This window comes from Scylla paramamosain, chromosome 1 (assembly GCF_035594125.1).
Source record: "Scylla paramamosain isolate STU-SP2022 chromosome 1, ASM3559412v1, whole genome shotgun sequence".
Lineage (NCBI taxonomy): Eukaryota > Metazoa > Arthropoda > Malacostraca > Decapoda > Portunidae > Scylla > Scylla paramamosain.
The window spans coordinates 32,515,811-32,536,569 of NC_087151.1; the positions used below are offsets into that span (position 1 = coordinate 32,515,811).

Genomic DNA, 20,759 nt, shown 5'->3' on the forward strand with positions numbered 1-20,759 from the left:
TCCGTTCTCGTGACAAGCTTTCTGCCACTTGTGCCTCATCCCAGGCCAACGTGACTGCCTCTCACGCCAACGAGAACGCCAAACACGTCTCACGCTGACCTTCGCTCCTAAGGTAACAAATATGCAAATTATACAATATATATATATATATATATATATATATATATATATATATATATATATATATATATATATATATATATATATATATATATATATATATATATATATATATTACACACACACACGTACTACAAACATTCATTACTGCTGTGTGATTTGTATGCTCCATTGACAGGATGCAAACCATCGTCTGTCTCCTTTCGTTAAGAGTACAGCGTGAGAGAGGTCAGCTCTTCCCATACTCGCCATAAGGGCCAGTCTGCCATCAAGGCCACGAAGACTCGTGACTTCACAGACAAAAAATTTCATCCTGCCTCACCTCGCCGCGAGTGACCTGCCCGCCCAGTCGACAATCGTGTCCGTCTGCCTCGCAGCCTCCCTCGATCCCAGTCAAGTCCCAACACCCGACCACTGAAGAGACACCTCACCACGTCTCTTTCTCTCTCTCTTGTGCCCACTGCATCCAGAAGACACTCACTCCAGCGACCCAGGTAAGGAGACATATCTGACACTGTTCATTCTCACAGTATCTGCTAACTACTGTAGGTCATGATTGATTATATAATGGAATACATACGAAGAGAACATTACAGTTAAGAAAGCTGGATATGCTGAAGTGGATTCCCCAAACCTTGATTAATGTCCAGCTGCTCACGCCGCTACCACGGCGGAGGAAGCACCAATGTAAGGTGCCAGCCAAGCTCCTCGTTTCGTCTTCAGACGTGGAAAGACAAGTGGAAGGGAACATTAGCAACATATAATCTTGTGAACAATGTATGGAAGGTCCGCAGGCAAGGCTGCCGCAGGAGCTTTTTGGAATCTGGCGGTAAATTCATGCACAACGCGACCACAATATTTCATTATAAAACGCTCAAGAAATTAGATTATTTTTCAATCCTTTTTATCAAAAGTTTAGCAGAAAACCATTCCATGAGAAAATTTTATTCTACCAAACTGTTTAGACAAGGTTGTTCTTTTGTTCTAAGTAGTAAATAGGAGAAGCAGTTCTAAAAACTCCTGAAAAAGAACGGACCGCACAGCCCTTTTCCACACCCGTAAAATAGAAGAGGAAAAAAAAAAAAAAAACGGAAGCACTCGAGTTATGCAAAATAATATGCTTTTAAAATGGAAGTTCTTGTATTCCTTAGAGCAATCAGAATTTACATTCTGCACATTTAATACATTTTTAAACTGGTTTAAATGAAAGTTATAATGCTGTAAAAATGATAAAATGACAGCCTGTTCCGTTCGCTCCATGATACTAGGGGAGGACATACCCCCTGTCTTCCATACGACTGAGGCTCATCTAAGGTGCACCTTTTTTGTGAATATGCGGTTGCATTTCTTCTGCAGTCCCTTTTGGATCTTCCGGTTGTCGTCATTGACACAGCCTGAGGTGGTTCGTGGCCTGGTTGTAGTGATATCCTTTTTCTAAAATCCCTGGTTGTCTATCTTCTTAAAACTTAAAACTGTCATTTGGACCAATATCCATTCTGTCTAACTGACATTTCAGAGATAAATACAGCCCTCACCGTCGAAATGGAAGCTTCATCAGTGCTCCGGCTGGTGGTGGTTGTAGCAGCTATGGCAGCAGGGGCCTCTGGTAGGATGGCAGGCCGCTTACCGGGAGGATTCGGTGTCCTGTCGTCTCCTTTTGATTGCAACAACCGAGCCTTTGGTTACTACGCCGACATCGATAACGGGTGCCGCGCCTTCCACGTGTGCCTCCCTGTGTACAGCGAGGAGGGCCAGGTAAACTTTCACTCAACCAGGCGTCCTTGACAATGTTTACTTTCTTCCTTTGCAATAATTATCGCCACAATGGCTGATTGGTCTCGAAACACATTCATGCATTTGATCCAAGACGCTGTAATATAGCCAGGTGGACACACTATTGTCATTAACAGAATGCTAACGAATTCCATTGCCATACACAATAACAATCAAAAGATAATAGTGATTATCTACAAAATCAATCCAACTATAAATTAGAACCTACAACCCTTGCGACTGAAGTCTCTTTACTTCTACATCCCCACATCTTTGTAACTTGTCATGTCATACCACTGTCTGTCTGCCCCCAGCTGGAAGAAGTGGCGCACTTCACTTTCATGTGCGGTCAGAACGCCGTGTTCAGCCAGGACTCTCTTACCTGTGCCCACCCAAGCGAGAGTCTGCCGTGCTCTGAGGCGGCCGCCCACTATGAAGTGTCCAACGCAAACTTCGGCATCATCCCAGAGGAAAACCAAGAGTTCAGCGAACAGCCTGTAAGCTTACAGTAGTGGATAGCGTCCCTCTGACATCACACAAGCGGAAGGGTGACATCATGGTAAAGGGATTTAATTTCACATCTATAATATATGCGGCCTTGCCTATGAGTTCAGTAAATTGAAGGGGCTCATGCGCAAGTGAAGAACTACGGTAAAACAAAATTGACACAACAATAAAAATGTTATACAGAATATTACATTTCTCTTACTGCTTTTATTCCCAAACGTAAAATCAAGAAAAATTTTTAGAGCCAACTTATCATCTGCCAGCTGGGTCATCTGTTTTACCTAATTCTGTTCTTTGTCTCGTAGGATATCTCTTCAGTGCGGTGCATTCAGACCGCGAAATAAACCAGCTGCTGATGTTCTCTAGAAAGTGTAAGGCTAACATTCCATGTACATGAGTACATCCCCGTATTTAGTTAATTGTCTACTTAAAAAAAAAAAAAAAAACGCAAGCGGTAATCAATCTTTTGACATTAACACACTGAATAGGAATAATAATAATAATAATAATAATAATAATAAAAATAATAATAATAATAATAATAATAATAATAATAATAATAATAATAATAATAATAATAAAGTGATAAAGAAGTTAGTATGAATAGAATCAATAAAGTGTTGTTTCTGACACCTTAAATGTCAAATCAAATTCTTCGTTAGGAGGCACCGTTCTATCCCTTATAGACTAAGCCTAGGGAAACCGGACGTAAAACAGGAATATATATATATATATATATATATATATATATATATATATATATATATATATATATATATATATATATATATATATATATATATATATATATATATATATATATATATATATATATATATATATATATATATATATTGGATTAGATTAATTGTACACACTGTCACAGCGTATTAAAAAAGGGGACTTATCCCGCAATTTTTTTTTTCGTATTTAATCAAGAACTTTTACATTTTATAAGATTTTTATGTAGATTTTTCTGTTTTTTTAAGGAACAGACGTGAAAAAAAAAGGAAAATTTATATTACAAAAATTCTGTCGACCTCACAAATTTGAATAACAAATAGAATTCAAGAAAAATAATCCTACAGTTTTTTTTTTTTTTTTTTTTTTTTTGAATCTGTAAAATGTCTGCCGGATTAGCATTGATCCATTTCCAACTTAAGAGTGCCAGCCAGACCCCATCAAACAATAACACAATATAATAAGGTACCTCCGGAAAGCTCCAGAAAGATGAGGTTGTGGGGTCACTTACTGCGTCTGTTTCAGTTATCACATGTTACACAATATCCAAAACACCTTGCGTCTGTTTCACCTATCACACGTCACACAACGTCCAACATCTGACAGTTGTTACACGCTGTCTCCAATCTGGTGGTGGTGTGGATGAAAGTGATCTTCCATATAGGTTGTGGCATACCAATCCATTAACAAAATGCATGTCACCAAGTATAATCCCTTGCTCTGACAAGAAAGAAAAAAAAATATCACAACATTACATTGCCACATATTACACAACATTCACACACTCCGACCTGACAGCTGTTTTACGTCATCACCTGGCAGAGAGTGTAAATAAAGGTGATCTTACCCCTTGTACTGAACATATGGACAGACTATGGAGGCCTTGGTTGTGACTAGCATATCAATACATTGACGAAATCGCTTGTCACCAAGCATATTGTCCTGTTCTGATAGCACATGCACACTCATAAGCGTCCTCCAATTATGCCACACACCAGTCACTGAGATAGAGGTAAGATAGCTCATGCGGCCAGTTGTGTCTCGCCCCTGACTCAGCTGATTGTCAGTACCACCGCACCGGCCGGCCCGCCAGCGACGCCCACCACTGCCTCTCTTGTTTCTCTTTGGCACAGCAACCATGGCTCCTCCAGAAAATCTTGTCAAAGTGTTCAAGTAAGTAACTCATCTTATGACCATATACTAGCTCTAATTGGTGAGCAGTACATGAGTAATTGATGGGCTGGTGACAGTCGGCCAGTTAGGTTTACGGGCGAGCTAATTGAACTTAATATTACTGTGTTGTGTGCATCATGTGCGGAATGCTCAGACAGTAATGTAATCCTCACTGTAGTTGGAGTATAATAGTAATGCAGGATTGCTCGTTAGGTAAGTAGTATATGGCAAAATACAATGGGGGCCCAAGACAGTCCAAGCTCCTGATCATAGCATCAATCGCCATGCTGTGTTGTGAAATTATCTGTACTTATGTGTACCTTTTCATTTGTAACTCTTGATGCGCAGGTTTACTTTTTATCTTAAGCTCAACTTGTTGCTCTGGTACATGTTCTCCTTTATGTTGCTCATAACAGTTTCCTACTTTTTGGTTCACATTTTGGTAAAATTACAGATATTATTTTACTTCACCATGCTTCTTTATATAATTGAGAATTTTATATTTCCCTGACTGGAGTCAATATGTCAAATGAATTTTGAAGATTGTTTGCTTGGGCTGCCTTAGCTCAGCAGTGAGTGTGACTTTGGTTAGGATTAGAGGATAATAATTTACAGTTCATTGTAGATTAGAAAAGCCTTCCACCACTATGTGGCCAACACTAAAGGATTATTTGATACTTAAATCAGAAATGGAATCTGTGGCCATATATACAGTTCATTTATATATTTTGATTTGCTGAGATTGATGTTTGTCAAAAACTGTTGGTAGTGCCTCATTTTACTTCCCTGGGCCCCACCAGCACTACCATGCTTGAATTTTGGCCATGTAGCAGTGAAGGACATTTAAAAACTAAATCTAACTAAACATTATAACTTCCTAGTTTGGAGTTTCATTTTCAGGAACACCATACATCACTGTCCCAAAGATACATGTCTCCTATTTTATTGGTATTAAACTTGATTTACCTGACTTTACAATTTCCTAACTGGAAGCAAGATCCCTCCCAGGACACCACTGTTGGTTTACCTCATACTTGTGGAGTGTGTATAGACAATGTATTGTTTATTCTGACTTCTAATAAGACTCCATATTGCATTGGATTTAGGAATTTGGGAGCCAGACTTCTTGTATTAGTGATGATATAGTAACTTCTAAGATAATGTAGATATAATTACATATTATTATTTAAATTTTGTTTGTCCATTTGTTTAGAGCTAGGCCTCCAGAACATACAACATATTGAGTTGTGAACCATGTAAAAGATAGGAATTGTTGTGTGTATACTGGCTGCAGGTGATAATGCTATATGACATGCAGGAATTCATAAGTCAGAGCCTAGTTTAAATGCCAGCTGAAGTTTACAAAACAGGAATGAACACAAGAAACTCCATGCAGTCAATTTTTTTCTATGGCCTACTTTGTTTTGATAGTGACACAAAGGAAGACCTAAGCACAGAGAACCTGTGAACTTGATAGTATTTAGAATTTTGGAGTATATATTAAAGATTTAGATAGTTCAAAATTTTGAATTGATGATTGACCGTCCCTCCTTTCATCTTACAGGTATGTTGACAACAACAAAGCACGATTTATTGATGTACTGCGTGAGGCTGTTGCTATAAAGTCAGTGTCTGCTTGGCCAGAGAAGCGTGGAGAGATAGTCCGTCAAATGGAATGGGCAAAAGCAAAGTTAGAGGCTCTTGGTGCAACTTGTGCTCTTCATGACATTGGCATGCAGGTACGTAAGCAAGTGCTCTCAAAGAATATTGCAGACTTGTGGAAGCATGTCAAAATCCCTATCATGATTTTTGTCATGTTTAAAATTTTTTTTTTTCTTTCTTTCTTTTAGACATGTCCAGATGGCAAGAAAATCCCTTTGCCTCCTGTATTACTTGGCCAGTTGGGAACTGACCCAAAGAAGAAAACTGTGTGTGTGTATGGCCATCTTGATGTTCAGCCAGCCTTGAAGGTAAACACATTATTGTATGTCAATTGGAAACTGCTCCATGTTATATTTAGTTGTGAATGGTTGTTGCCAAAAGCTGCTAACTTCTTAGAAATCTTACTGTGTATCCAAAGTATAAAGAATGCATAGTGCCAAACATCACCTCTTGTCACCATTAAGATGTTAATATTGCTGCATCTTTTCTGAAGCAGCTTTAAATCCTGTCACTAGTATCAGTATGGGGGGAGAAATATAAACATTTTCTGAAGGAGGTAAAGTGAGTGGGAAGGTAACACATCGCTGGTGTCAGTGTCATGCAGCCTTAATAGCCAAAACTACACTGGACAAGATAAATGGAGCTTTTTTTTTTTTTTTTTATGGAGTATAGTACACACTATCATATTGTATATCCCAAAGTTTATTTGTTTGATACCTTTTTTCCTCTGACATTCCTTAAATGTGACAAACTTGTAGTAGATTTGTTTTTATTGGTATATTACTTACATTTCTTGCTCCTAGTATTTTCATGTTGTCCACTTGTATGTAACAGATATTGCCTAACTTGTACCACTACATAAGTATGATGATGTTTGTACTGACACTTGACATTGATCTTCTCAAGATAAGAGTCACAGTATAAGTGAGTTATGCATTAGTATGATGTTTATCCTATCAGGATCTTTGTTATTTGCATATTTTGTAATACATTCAATAGGTGCAAGTTGAAGGTGGATGTAAAGTTCATTGAATTATTGAATGTAAAGTTCATTGATACTTTATTTTTATCAGTTAAGGCATGATAAGACATGGGTCAGTAGGTCTCCCACATACTATGTAATAACGCTTAGCTGATGAGAATTCTTCTGTATCTCTTTCTCTCTCTACCTCGTGTGATGATCACCATTAACATCACCTGAGTTAAGACTGAAGATATTCATACTATCTGTGAACAAAAGAAGGCCCTTCAGTTTAAACTTCTGTTCATATACAGTATATGATTTCTGATGGTCAGTATACATAGTTTATCTAATCTAGGAAGACAACCTTGATGTGTCACTTGAGTTCATAGAGATAAGCATTGATGGTGCTTCATCTGATAAGATAGGGCCTCTGTGAAAATTAGTAGATTAAATACTAATTAAATACTGACTTATATAATATGATTCTATAGTATCTGAATGTTAATCTATACATTTAAGTAGATTATAGCACATAGTCTGGTTAGCTGTAATTTAATGTACCTCCAGCCTTCATACATTTCTCTCTGAAACCCAGGTGCCTTAGTGCAAGTGGCATCAGTTCCCTCTTACTTTCTCTTACTTTTCAAATAAAAGCTGGTTTTACTGTTTATATAAGCATTGATGTGATGCAGCTGTGACCATGTCTTGAATCTAAAGAATTTTTCATACCATGGTTGAAACTTGAATATCACTGTTATTTATCTTTGCTTTATATTTCACCCAACTCTTCTAATTAGGTATGTAAGATTCTTTGACCATATGATGGGCAGATCCTAACCTATGGTTTCCTTAAAAAATTTAAACTCACTTTGAATTTTGGCTATCACTGCCTTTCACTGAACAAGCTTTCAAGCTATAGCACCATACCTGCACTCCAACTGCCTTGGAGATACCCTCAGCATTCTTGATTTTTCCTAGTTTCTAATCCTTCAGGTTATTCTGTCAAACTGTTCTTTTGTTTGATCCCTCTGATCACAATATTATCTCTGTAACCTGCTCTCTCACTCAGGACCTAGCAAAGCAGACACACTTCTGCCATTTTTCCATTGTCAAGTGGGATGACTTGGGATGTTACTATTATTCTGATTTCTCTGTGAAAGACTATTACTGTATCAGATATTCATCTCTTTGTTCAGAGCAGATAATGGAGATGATTATCTCTGGCATGGAGATATGCATTCAACACAATTTCTTTTATCCTAAAACATGTAAACTTTGGTTCAACTTATTGTATTCTTGTGCTATCCAGGGTTGAGAGATGGTTCACAAATTGTACCTTAGCCTTTTTATCTCTTAATACTCACACTACTATTTTCCTACACAAAAGCATGCCAAACCTTTTATTCAATTTGCTAAAGATATGACAGTCTGTGTGTATGATCTCCATCTTGGGGCATATGTTATTCTTTCCTGCTTTTAATATCAATACTATGACCTATATTCTATGAGGATACAATCAGTACCTGCACATGCATACTTCAGCATTTTTTGGAACATTCAGCCGGCTTGAAGATTATTGGGGAAAGTTAATATATTAGGATTTTTAGGATAGAGACTCAGTATTGCCTTTCACAATATGTAAAGCCTCACCACCACCAGGATTTCATCTCATTGGCATGTCACATAGATTATTAAATTAGGTTAGATGTTTAGGTACTGAGAAAACATAAAGATATTTTAGTACAAAAAAATATAAGCATGGCAGTGTGTCTTCACTGCAAAAAATTCATTTTAAAAAGTATATCTCCACACAGTTTTGATTTCAAACAATATAGTTTTCATATGTACAACTTAAGACTTTTCCATACTTTGTCATATGGATCATTAGTCACTTGGGAGGCTAAGTGATTTGCACTTTGAAGCAAAGACTTTTCCATACTTTGTCATATGGATCATTACTCACTTGGGAGGCTAAGTGATTTGCACTTTGAACCAAAGGGTTTTTGGTTACTGTTTTACTGAATCTATCTGCATAAAACATGTAAAATTAATCTAACAATTGAGAGATAGTATAGTGAAGAATGATGTATGGTGCATCAGTAACTATAGTAGGGAAGGTTTACAGAAGCTATATGACTCCTTTAGGTCCATCAGATCCCTGGCATGAAGAGAATTTCTGCCACTGACAAATGCTTCAAGAGAGGAATGTTTCTTGGACTAAATTGCCTATTCATATAAATCTCTGCTAATCACTCTTCTTTTTGGGTGCAGCAGTTAAGCTAGGTTCTTTTTTTCCTTCCATTTATTTTCTCTGGCCAGTCTCCTTCACATGTAAAAATAAGCCTAAATATGAAAAAGATAGTATTACTGCTTAATGTCATAAGGGAGTCCAGCTGTGACACTAAAGTATTACTGCAACACAAGCTTTTTACTTTTATTTGATTTATTCACTTATTTGTTACTTATTTATTCATCTATTTATTTATATTTTGTATTGACTTATTTACTAATTTATTGTATATTTTTTCAGGAAGATGGGTGGGACACTGAGCCCTTTGTTCTGATTGAGAAGGATGACAAGCTGTATGGCAGAGGTTCAACTGATGATAAGGGACCTGTCATTGGTTGGATACATGCCATAGAAGCTTTCCAGAAGAATGGCCTGGATGTTCCTGTCAATGTTAAGGTTAGTCTAGATGACTGCAGGTAAATATTCATTGCAGGCAGGTAATTTATTCAACAGTATTTTTTAAGGTTTTGGATCTCATTATCTAAGGTAATATTATTGTGACTCCCAGTGTAGAGTCACTTTGCAAGTGTGTTTTAGAAAATATAGTTACTTTGTCAAGCATGAAATTTTGTGAATCTTTGACTAACTACCAAAATTATGACTCATAAGACAGCTGGTTATGTAAGACAACCCCAGATTTCAAAGGAAGGAGCTTCATTTTGATCCATTCTTCCTGTGTTAGATAACTCATTTACCCTATAATGGCATGCTTCTTTAAGGAAACTACTCAGCACAAGCAAGTAGAATTGTGGAAGCAAGACTGATCTATGAATTTTGTATCACCATTAAAAAATATTTCAAGTATCAGAAAACAATCAAACAAAGAATTGAGACATTCTACTTTTATATTCTAAATTGTAATCAAAGCATTTTGAGATTTTATGAAGAAAACCCTTTTAACTTTACTTTCCTCCTTGTTATTATTTTACAGTTTGTATTTGAAGGCATGGAAGAATCAGGATCAGAGGGGCTAGAAGAGTTGCTCAAGGCCCAGAAGGACAAGTTTTTGGCTGGCACTGACTTTGTTTGCATCTCAGACAACTACTGGCTGGGCAAGAATAAGCCATGCATCACGTATGGTCTGCGTGGAATTTGCTACTTCTGCATTGAGGTTTGTGGAGTGTGAATTCTAAAGATTAAAACTTAAGGCCCCTCTTACACGTATCCGGTTTCCTATGGCCAACCTGGGCTACGGCGCCGTAGGAAAATTCTGGCCTACAGCTATAGCTATTACACATATTTGAACGGCCGGAGGCAAGTGGGTCAGCGTGGCACTGTTTGTGGTGGAGGAGTGACATGTCTTCTCTCGACGACAATCTCGTTCCTATTGCTGTAGCGTGCTACTTGAAGATGAAAACAAGAAAAAGGAAGATTTGGTCCAAACAATGGCTGCGTAAATGACTAAAATACTCTCATGTTAACTTAATGAAGGAACTAGCACTAGAAAAAGATGACTGGTTTAACTACATGCGAATGGATCACGACACATATTTGGAACTCTTTTCAGACTGATGTCATACCATACTGTGAGCCATACGGCCAACTTTAGTACTGGCGAAAGTTCATCCGGCCGGCCGTGGGTGAGTGTTCATACGGCCGATTTGCTATCACACGCTCCGGTTTGAGCATATGCTAGCGTCGCGACCGACGGCGCCATAGGAAACCGGATACATGTAATAGGGGGTTAAGTGCTCCACATCTGCCACCACATCATCAAAGACTGGATAAATATACATATAGAGACAGGGATACAGGAGTGTAGGTCATGCCCTGCATATTACAACTATAAGAACACACACACACACACACATACTATACACAAATAAGATATATGAACATGGTGGATGAGTTATTGGAGTATGCTATCAGAGAGGTGGTAAAAAGTATGGAGGAGACAATATATGAAACACATGTTTCTGCAGATATTGCTTGAGGTGAAAGTAAAGATCAAATTGAAAATGTTCTATGCACATATGCATTTTGAGGCATTGTTTAGTGATGTTGACAAATTCAAGTGTTGATGGATGACAGATACAATGACTGGACCAGGCAGTTAACCAGAGCAAAGAAACACCAGCAGTTTTTTCCCCCCAAAATTGTGCAATCTAAACATATGCACTGTCACTGTCTTGGAACTCCAAGTGGCAGAAAAGTAATCAGCTGATTAAATTCTAGCCTTTCACTCCTTCCCCCTCTCTGCCCAGGCAGGCGTGATACCACATAGCATATTATTTTATTTGTTAATTACAGCCACATTATCTTTACGTAATGCTTATTGGTAAATCACCTGTCCATTAATACCTCTAGTCTTGTTATGGGATACCCTAAAGTTCCAGAACTTGTAGAAATCACAATTAAATAATTCACAGTTTCACCAGTGGGCATCCACATTACTATGTCCTGCCTTGGATACCCACCTGGCCTGGTCATTGTTGTCTGTCACCCACCCATACTTTAATCTTTCAACATGGCTAAACAAAGTCTCATAATGTACATGCGCATAGAACACTTTTTACCTAGAATAGCCAGTACTTTCACCTCTAACAATATCCATGGAAATTTGTTACACCTTGTATAGCATTTTAAGTTTGGACAGTTAAGGAACGAGGTGGCTAGTGTAGTTGGCAGAAGGAAGACAAAGTTTGTTAGTATAGTGGGCAGAAGAGATAATTATATGTGATGTGGTATTATGAAAGAAGATGGAGAAAAATGGATGAGGGACATGAAGGAAGAGATATTTGACATGTCACAGTATACAATCAGAAGAGGGGAGGGATAAATGGGAAGGATTAGCACATGTAGTATGATGAACAGTGAAAGCTTGAGGCTTGTAGTATGATGAACAGTGAAAGCTTGAGGCTTATACTATGTGATTTTTCTTTTCTCCAGTCTAGGATTGGGAATATATGTTTGGGTGGTTAACGGCATCCACAATATTGAATTCAGTGAAGGTTCATCAAAATTGTTTTTAAAGCTTGTTTCTCTGTTGGCAGGTTGAGTGTTGTCACAAGGACCTACACTCAGGAGTGTTTGGAGGCACCATTCATGAGGGCATGGCTGATCTCATTTACCTCATGAATACACTCCTTGATAACAAAGGCAACATTCTTATTCCAGGTAAGAAAAATTATTCTTTGTGGACAGATTCACAGAAACCATATTAATTGATCTGCTGTACATTTGTGTTGCTGTTGTTTAGTGATATTTAATGGTCATCAACATTTAAATCAAATAATGCTTAGATTTTTTTTTGTTATGTCTTCATTTATGAAGTCTGTTCACCAAAAGGACAATGAATGGCCATTGGAGAAGTGTCCCACAATGCCCTGGCCTTAATAAAATTTTCATTTATATACCACACTTCTGTTTCCTTTCTTAATGCTTGGTTTTCCCACTATACATTTACCTACTGAACATCTGTTTTCTTCCTTAATGTTCAGTTTTCCCATTTTACATATACCACACCTCTGTTTCCCTGCTATAATGTTCTATTTTCATCACTTGCAGACAAAATATTCTTTTGTCTAATTTGTTATTCTTCATTTTATTCCTAAGCACACTATGGAACAATCATATTTATATTTGAAAGTTACCTGAAGAGATATTCTGGAGCACACTAGCAGAGTAATGGTAGGTTGGCTTCTTTCAGGTGATAATGAAACTACATAATATAAACAACTAGTGTGAAAGTAAAAGTAAATTATATAAACCAGCTGTTGGTACTGAGGCACTTACTGTTTTTATAACAGTATTTTAGGCATTATCAAGTGACGTCACCGTTGAGTAGCATATACAACAAAGGTAAATAATACAAAAATGGTATATAGTGTGGTAAAGGATACCAACCATCACTTCTGGAAAGACAAAGGCCAGTATACATACAGACTTTTAACATTGAGAGAGATTCTGAGATTGCAAAAAGTAGTACATAAAACTTTTTAATTTTATGCCTTTCATAGGCTGTCAGCAGACAGAAGTGATGAGGAGGCTTTCCATGATTACTAAGAAAGACTAGCATAAGAATCTCTACTCTCTGTTCTTACAAAATTGTTTGCTCACTCACATCAGATACATTTTCTTGCTACATAGGAACTCTAAAAGTACCAAACCTAAAATAAAATCATGTAATCATGAAATTGGTGAAAGATGAATAAGATCTCCCTTGAAATTGCATTCATCTGCATTATGTGGCAACTGCACATGTGATAACTGCTATGTGTTTCTTACACATGAGTACAAAAAGCACCATAAAAATCCCTGTTTGAAAAATGTTTCTTTCGCTGGGATGGTACATAGTTTTCTAAAAAAAACTGTTAAGGATTACAGATTTCTTAAAAGCCAATGCTAAAAGTTGAATCTAATTTTACTGTGTTTTATATATCACTGTTTAGAGAAATCTTTTACAAAAAGTACTTTTAGTGAGACATTTATGTATATATGGTCAGGTGTGGATAAAACCTTTGAAATGCTGACCCTCACCTACTAATTGCATATCTTTGCACTCATTCTTTTGTTCGTTTATCATCAGTTTTAAAGCTGTATCTTGCATTTTAAATCCTCACTAGTTATTTTTGAAAATTTATTTCGTATTAGGTTTGATGGATGATGTTGCACCATTGACATCAGAGGAAGAAAAACTATATGCTGACATTGACTTTGATGTGGAGGACTATTGTAAGGACTTGGGTCATGATCGTCTTATCCATCACCAAGATAAGGTTAGTGGTGTCTTCTCAAAACACACATCACCAGAATTTCATCAAAGAATTTCAAAGTTCATAAAATTTAGGAAATATTTGTGGCAGTAGTAATGATATAGGAATAAAATCCTGGAATCAGGAATCTTCTCAATTCACAAATTAATTATATGTCCTGCATATGGATGTTAAGTTCATAAATTGATTCATGTATTTTTTAAATGTAGGCTAATTCCATGACATTACTGAGTTTAATTACAGTGAAGTATTGCAAACTTTAGCACTTATATTTATGTGATGATCTTGACCTTCCCAAAGTGCCGCATTCATATGTTCTTAATTAAGAATTTTCAAATTCTGTCACCCACTTGATTAATCTACAGTAATGAAAGGCTACTTCCTTATTTGCATATTCCATACTTTTCATTCATTTGTCCTCCTGGCGAAAGTCTTTCATTTCATTATTCCTGAAGCTTTCTCCTTTTTAGGTACTTGTGAATTGTTGCTGCCTAGTTAGTATTCCTAGTCTGACTTTTTTGTACTTTCTAAAATTTAATTATGTGGCATTTTACTGCTTTGAATTCCAATTATGGTTTTCAATTACAGCTCCACTTTTATGATCTTATTAGATTTTTTGTATTTTGGTATTATCAGCAGTGTACATGCAAGTTCTCTGATTTTTTATAATATTGTTAAAGTTGTTATTTAAGATTATATATTTTTGATGAACATTTTGTAATTAAGATTAAAATTTTCTGAATACAAAAAGATGAAGACCTTGATGGCACGGTGGAGGAACCCGTCCCTCTCCCTTCATGGCATTGAAGGTGCCTTCAGTGAGCCTGGAGCTAAGACTGTCATTCCTAGGAAGGTCATTGGCAAATTCAGCATTCGCATTGTACCAAACCAAACTCCTGAAGCAGTCAGCAAAGTAACCATTGACTACCTGAACAAGCAGTGGGAGAAACGAGGCAGTCCAAACAAGATGAAGGTAAGACTAATTCTTTCAGTTTTATCAAATGTAATATTATCTTTAAGTTTACTTATTATGAAAATATGTGGATTAGCATTCTAAGTTTGCTTCTTATAAAAATATGTGGATTGGCATCTGAGAGAAAATTCATTCTGGAATCTTGTTCATTTCAAAGCATGTTAGACACTATAGTTAAAAGAATCCAACAAACTTACTCACATTTTTAAAATTTTTTTTGTTGGAGGAAAAATTTATGCGTGCTGTCATGACCCCAGGAACTATTACACCATACCCTAGAGTCTACCTCATCCTGTAACTCTACTAATGGGATTAGTTCCCCAAATAGTGAGCCTTCTTGATAAAGTGAAAAATGCAAGATAACAATGGCAAACCCCACCCCGTCACTAGCATCACCTTGAAAGATGACAGATGACTGATATGTGTTGTGCCCCTTCGTCCAGTCAACCTCTGAGGTAGTTCACAAACTGTCAACACTTTATAGGGTCAATACACCAAACAATCAGGAGTGTAATACTTAAACATATTTACAAAAGAAATAGAAGAAATGTTGAGCCCATCAGAATACCACCACCACAATATCCATCACACCTGTCTCTCAGCTCCTAATACAGTTGCTCCACTCATACACCAGTACCTCTGCATTCTAATACTCAACACTATATTTATATATATGGTGGTGGCACTGGGCAGGTTGAAGCATTTCATCTATAATACAATTACAAATTGGCAGTCACAAATTCAAAGTAATGCATTTCAGAAGCCTACTTTAATTGAAAAAAACATAATCAGAGCATGTTCTGCTTTACCTGTGTAATAACTCAAGTGTGAAATGCTCAATCTTGATTTTATGGTGATCAGTGTATTATTTGTTGAAGTATGAATTTCGCTCATAAATAAATTAAATTTGTAGAATTTATAGTCTACTAATAGTAAAGAATCACAGATATTTAATGTCAAATTAGAAAAAAAGTGCATAATTTTCTTGGGGTATCAGTAATATAAATCGGCATCACAACATTAGTTTGTCCTTATTATAGTAACAAGTTCAGTATTACTTCTATGCTTATATAAACAAGCAGTATTTGGTTAAAGTATACTAGAAAAAACCACCTCTCGTCATCAAAATTAACCCCACGTGACATCAGCTGGCCCTCTTGATCTTGTCCTCGTGTTTTTGGGATTATTCATTCTTCAAGACCAATAAGAGCTAAATTATGTTTAGTTAGTGGCCATCATTGATATGGTGCAGTTTAACTTGTGAATAACTCAGTTATCTGAAATTAACCCTTCATAACTGCAGGACTTGTTTTTGTGATGATATTAAAATGGGTTCACTTGAATAAAAGACTACAAGTCTTGTCAAATACAGTAACAATTTATGGAAGAAAGCTCCTTATTGTATATAAACATTGATAAAGTGAATGATCAGTGCTTTAGAAACCAGTCTTGATGGAATTCATTCAAGTTTTCTTTGCAATAGCATCCACTTAACCTTTGTATCAATGTATCATTATAACATTATTTTAGTTTTTTTGTGTGCAAATTGCTTTAATCAGGGATGTAATATGCTGTGTATTACAGGCATTTTTGCATCACAGTGGTATTCACTGGTTGTCAGATCCTAACCACCCACACATCCAGGCTGGAAGAAGAGCCATTCGTCATACATTTGGCATGGATGCAGACATGACTCGTGATGGGTGTTCCATTCCCATCACTCTGATAATGCAGGTGTGCCCATTATGCTTGTAATCAGACCAGGTGCAGGGGTAACTCCATCCTATTTAACAAGGAAGAGGAACCCCTGTACCAAGGGTCAGTATAGATTTAGTAACAAATGTGGTGTGGTTCCCAGGCTGCTTTCTACCATGGTGGCCGATGTTGGATGTCAGACCCAAACCACCCCAACTATGAGGCTGGGCGCCGGGCCACCAAGTTGGTGTATGGGGTAGAACCAGACATGACTCGTGAAGGGGGATCCATTCCGGTCACGCTGGTGCTACAGGTAAAAGAGCTCGTGTGCTATTATGTGGTTGTTCCAGGTCACAGAGATGGAGGGTAGTGCTACCGCATGGCAAGCAGATTACACCCACCAAAATTACCTGGCAGGCCGTAAAGCCACTCAGTTAGTATATGGGGTGGAGCCAGACTTGACCAGGGAAGGTGGCTCTATTCCCATTACAATAATTCTGCAGGTAAGCCTGTTTTCTTCTGAGATTTGTAAGGTCATTAAGGATTCTTATGAGAACACCTAATGATTTGGAATATATAGAAATAAACAAACTTCCAAAACTTTGTTTATGATGTAGTATTGCTGTCTAGAGTTGCATGTACATGACAACATTTTTTGTATGAAATTTAAAGGTACAAGGCAATTAATTTTAGATAAGTGCAAAGATTTGGTAATGGGGAAGAAAGGAACAGTTTCTAATGGAAAGAACACATGCAGTCTTAAAAGTAGTCTGGATATCTAGTAACTGAATAAAAAGGTATTAGCAGTGGATAGATGAAAATCTAAGTAATGTATTTTTGTTTGTTAGATATGAATTGCTTCTTGAACTTAATGTGCCAATAATTGAGGAAAAGTCATAAATGTTAAGATTCTCTAAACTTTGTGTGAAAGTGAACTCCACATTGAAAGGCAATGTTAGATCATTCATACACTTTTAAGTTATAATGACTGGTATTTATTAGCTTATTAAACTGGTATTTATTAGCTTATTAAACGACAGCATGATAGACTATCCTTTACATCACAAGGTAGGAGTGATAAAAACCTCTTGGAAAGCTGCAAATTACTGAAATGTTGTATCTGTGACACTAGTAACATATTTGGTAAAGTTATAGATGTTGATTGCTTCAGGGAGAAAATGATTGCATTTAGTACAAGCATTGTATGTGCTGATGTGTAATCTGCATCCAAATATCTTATAGAATAATAACTGAAGATTGCTGTAAATTGAAATGTGTATAATTTCAGTTCTTTTAATTTCTAATAACATTATAATTTTGCAAATATTTTTTGTAGATTAGACTTTTTGTATGAAAGCATGGTTAACTTACAGTAGTTTCTGCCAAATGATTAATTTGCAAAGGTTGAGATGAATACTTGAGTATTCCATGTAAATACACTGAGCAACCATCAATTGCTTCAGCTGTGAAGGTATAGTATGTTCTTTGTTGCTTCATTTACTCTTACTTGAGCATATTTTTGAAAGTTTTTTGTGAAATATCAAGTGGTCATTCTTTGTATAAAGTTTTCCATATATAGTGAAAATTTATCTTTAATGTAAACATGTGTATTAGATACCTTTGGTGATAAGTTTGAATTAAAATGAGATATCAAGAATTGGCAACTTACACTTCCTTTAAGAGGAATGTTGGTTAAACATGTTGACAAATAAGAATACAAAATTTATACCTTTTTTTTTTTCAAAATTCTCTTTTACAACTCTCTCTAAAGACTGTATTAAACCTTATTACTCCCTTACATGTACATGTATGTATATATTTTCTTGCATTTCTTTTTTCATCTAATCAAACCTCTTGTGCCATCATTGTTGACCATATACTGTACTGTATTTATTTTCATGTTTAACCATTACTTCTATGTAAGTGATCCTTGATATTTTCAAAATATATTGTAAAAGGAAAGTAGATGAAGGACTATGTAAAAGCCAAGTGGAAAGTTTAATGAGAATGAAAGATTTTGAAAATTTAAGTCAAAAGAGATTTGGGGAGGAGAGGAGTGTGGAAGCATGAAAAGATGAGAATGAAGATTGAGTATTGAGTTCTTGTGAGTAGCAGTATGAAAAGTGTATGGAAAAAGCATTTGGTTGTTTAATGAATGAGAAGACTATGGAAGTGGTTGTGAAAGGAGTTAGAATATATGAGTAGCAGGAAGATATGAGGTGGTCATGGGGATGGAGAGAAAAAAGGAGGTGAAAGATTTCAAGTGTGTGGGGGCAGTGTTACGTAAATCTGATGAGATGGAGAGCTGAGAGGGAATGTCATAGAATCACTTGTAAGGCAGCATATTTCTCTCTCTCTCTCTCTCTCTCTCTCTCTCTCTCTCTCTCTCTCTCTCTCTCTCTCTCTCTCTCTCTCTCTCTCTCTCTCTCTCTCTCTCTCTCTCTCTCCTCTCTCTCTCTCTCTCTCTCTCTCTCTCTCTCTCTCTCTCTCTCTCTCTCTCTCTCTCTCTCTCTCTCTCTCTCTCTCTCTCTCTCTCCCAATATATATTTTTATTCTCCCAATATATGTTTCATTTAATCATGGTGGTTATAGTAATAATAGGTATAGTAAAAACAATATGATGTTGATATTGCAGCATTAACCATAGTTTTCAATTCAACACATGTATGAAATTATGAATAGCAACACTACCTGAGGTACCTTGATTTGGAGGCATTACTTAGAAGACTAACCTGAATAATCTTTACAGGAGGTAACTGGCAAGAATGTGATGCTGCTGCCCATGGGAGCTTGTGATGATGGTGCCCATTCCCAGAATGAGAAAATCAATATCCGCAATTACATTGAAGGAGTGAGTGCAATAGAGATACACTGCTTAATTATTCCAAAATTTATAAGTAAAATGCTCTCTGGGAAGAAATGAGCATAGTAGATGTGATTCAAGTGTACTTCTACAGTGTGATTCAAGTGTACTTCTACAATATTATTTAATTAAGTGTTGGAAAAAGCAGTCTACATTTATGTAGGCACTATGTTACTATAATTGGTTGCTGCTAGCGTTGGGATTTGCCTCAGCTTCCTTATCTTTCAAATGAGGAAGTTGCTGACAGTAACTCACATTATAATCAGTACTATTTCCTTTTCTAACATATGCTCTACTATTGACAGAAAAGTTTTCTCACCTTTAAACAGTCCAGTATATGATATTTAGTATCATTATGTTATTTTAATAGAAATAAGTAATTCTATATTTTTTCTCTTTCAGACTAAACTGCTGGCTGCCTACCTTCATGAAGTTGCCAATGCTTGATGCATTCATTGGATTCTGAAATAAATGTTCATGTTATCTATTGTACCCTGAAGTAATTTTCTGATTTCTGTTAATTCCATATGGGTTAGCAAGCAAAGCCATGGAAGATGGAGTGGTGTTGCTACAGGATGATTTCATTTACAGTTCTCAGCCATAATGCTCAGACTGTCATGGTTGTGGTCTGTTGTGCCTTACATTTATAAACAGTTTGCAAAATGCTGAATTTTCATTAGTAAGAATCCCAAGTTTACACACTACAGTACTGTAAGATAAAATAGGAAATCCATGTTTCTGTAATAATGAACAGGTACACAAACAACTATGAATAAACCTCACATATGACAATGAGCGATGCTAGGTAAACTGTAATATCAGTGCCAGTGAAAAGTCAAACTTAATTTTTGTTTTTTGCATTGTTTACTGTTGTCTTTTTGTCTTCAAAGCAAACAATAAAGAAAAAAATTGTGATAAATACTACTCATGGGAAAAAATTGAGCTAATAAAGTTTGCAGTGTAAAGGACATTCTTACTTTTTGTTATAAATCTTCCTTTTTGTTATAAAACATTTTCCTTGACTGGCAAAATAATTTCTTTTGTCTCCAGCAACTTATCCTTTGCTTAAGTATGTGTATGAATGTATCAGTGTTTAATAGTGTGTGACAAGTGTAGCATCACATTTTGCTGTCTGCTCTTTCTTTTTGATCAAAACTTATTATTTTGTGACATGTAGTTTCATTAATATTGAGATGGTTTGTAAACCACAACCAACAATGGCAAAGATCAGGCATGAACACTGCATACAACACTGGTGACTATAAAACAAACTAAGGAGATGA

The 20,759-nt window shown here is 36.3% G+C and overlaps 2 protein-coding genes across 4 annotated transcripts; both read left to right on the plus strand.

Moving 5' to 3' along the window:
- The first annotated feature begins 474 nt into the window (after positions 1-474).
- Positions 475-2,586, plus strand: LOC135104191 (U-scoloptoxin(01)-Er1a-like). Its single transcript, XM_064011306.1, has 3 exons — positions 475-614; positions 1,637-1,875; positions 2,208-2,586. The coding sequence occupies exons 2-3, from the start codon at positions 1,663-1,665 to the stop codon at positions 2,403-2,405; spliced, it is 411 nt and encodes a 136-aa protein (XP_063867376.1). The 5' UTR covers positions 475-614; positions 1,637-1,662; the 3' UTR covers positions 2,406-2,586.
- Positions 2,587-3,980: 1,394 nt separating this feature from the next.
- LOC135104201 (cytosolic non-specific dipeptidase-like) lies at positions 3,981-20,444 on the plus strand. 3 transcript variants are annotated; one of them, XM_064011317.1, is made up of 11 exons: positions 3,981-4,314; positions 5,879-6,053; positions 6,165-6,284; positions 9,471-9,626; positions 10,162-10,341; positions 12,224-12,347; positions 13,824-13,948; positions 14,697-14,918; positions 16,964-17,116; positions 19,363-19,464; positions 19,879-20,444. In XM_064011317.1, the coding sequence occupies exons 1-11, from the start codon at positions 4,280-4,282 to the stop codon at positions 19,921-19,923; spliced, it is 1,437 nt and encodes a 478-aa protein (XP_063867387.1). In that variant the 5' UTR covers positions 3,981-4,279; the 3' UTR covers positions 19,924-20,444. The 3 variants fall into 3 exon arrangements, with proteins under 3 accessions (XP_063867387.1, XP_063867406.1, XP_063867396.1); XM_064011336.1 differs by lacking the exon at positions 16,964-17,116 and adding an exon at positions 16,503-16,652 and having other exon boundaries at positions 4,001-4,314; XM_064011326.1 differs by lacking the exon at positions 16,964-17,116 and adding an exon at positions 16,777-16,926 and having other exon boundaries at positions 4,001-4,314.
- The last annotated feature ends 315 nt before the right edge of the window (positions 20,445-20,759 follow it).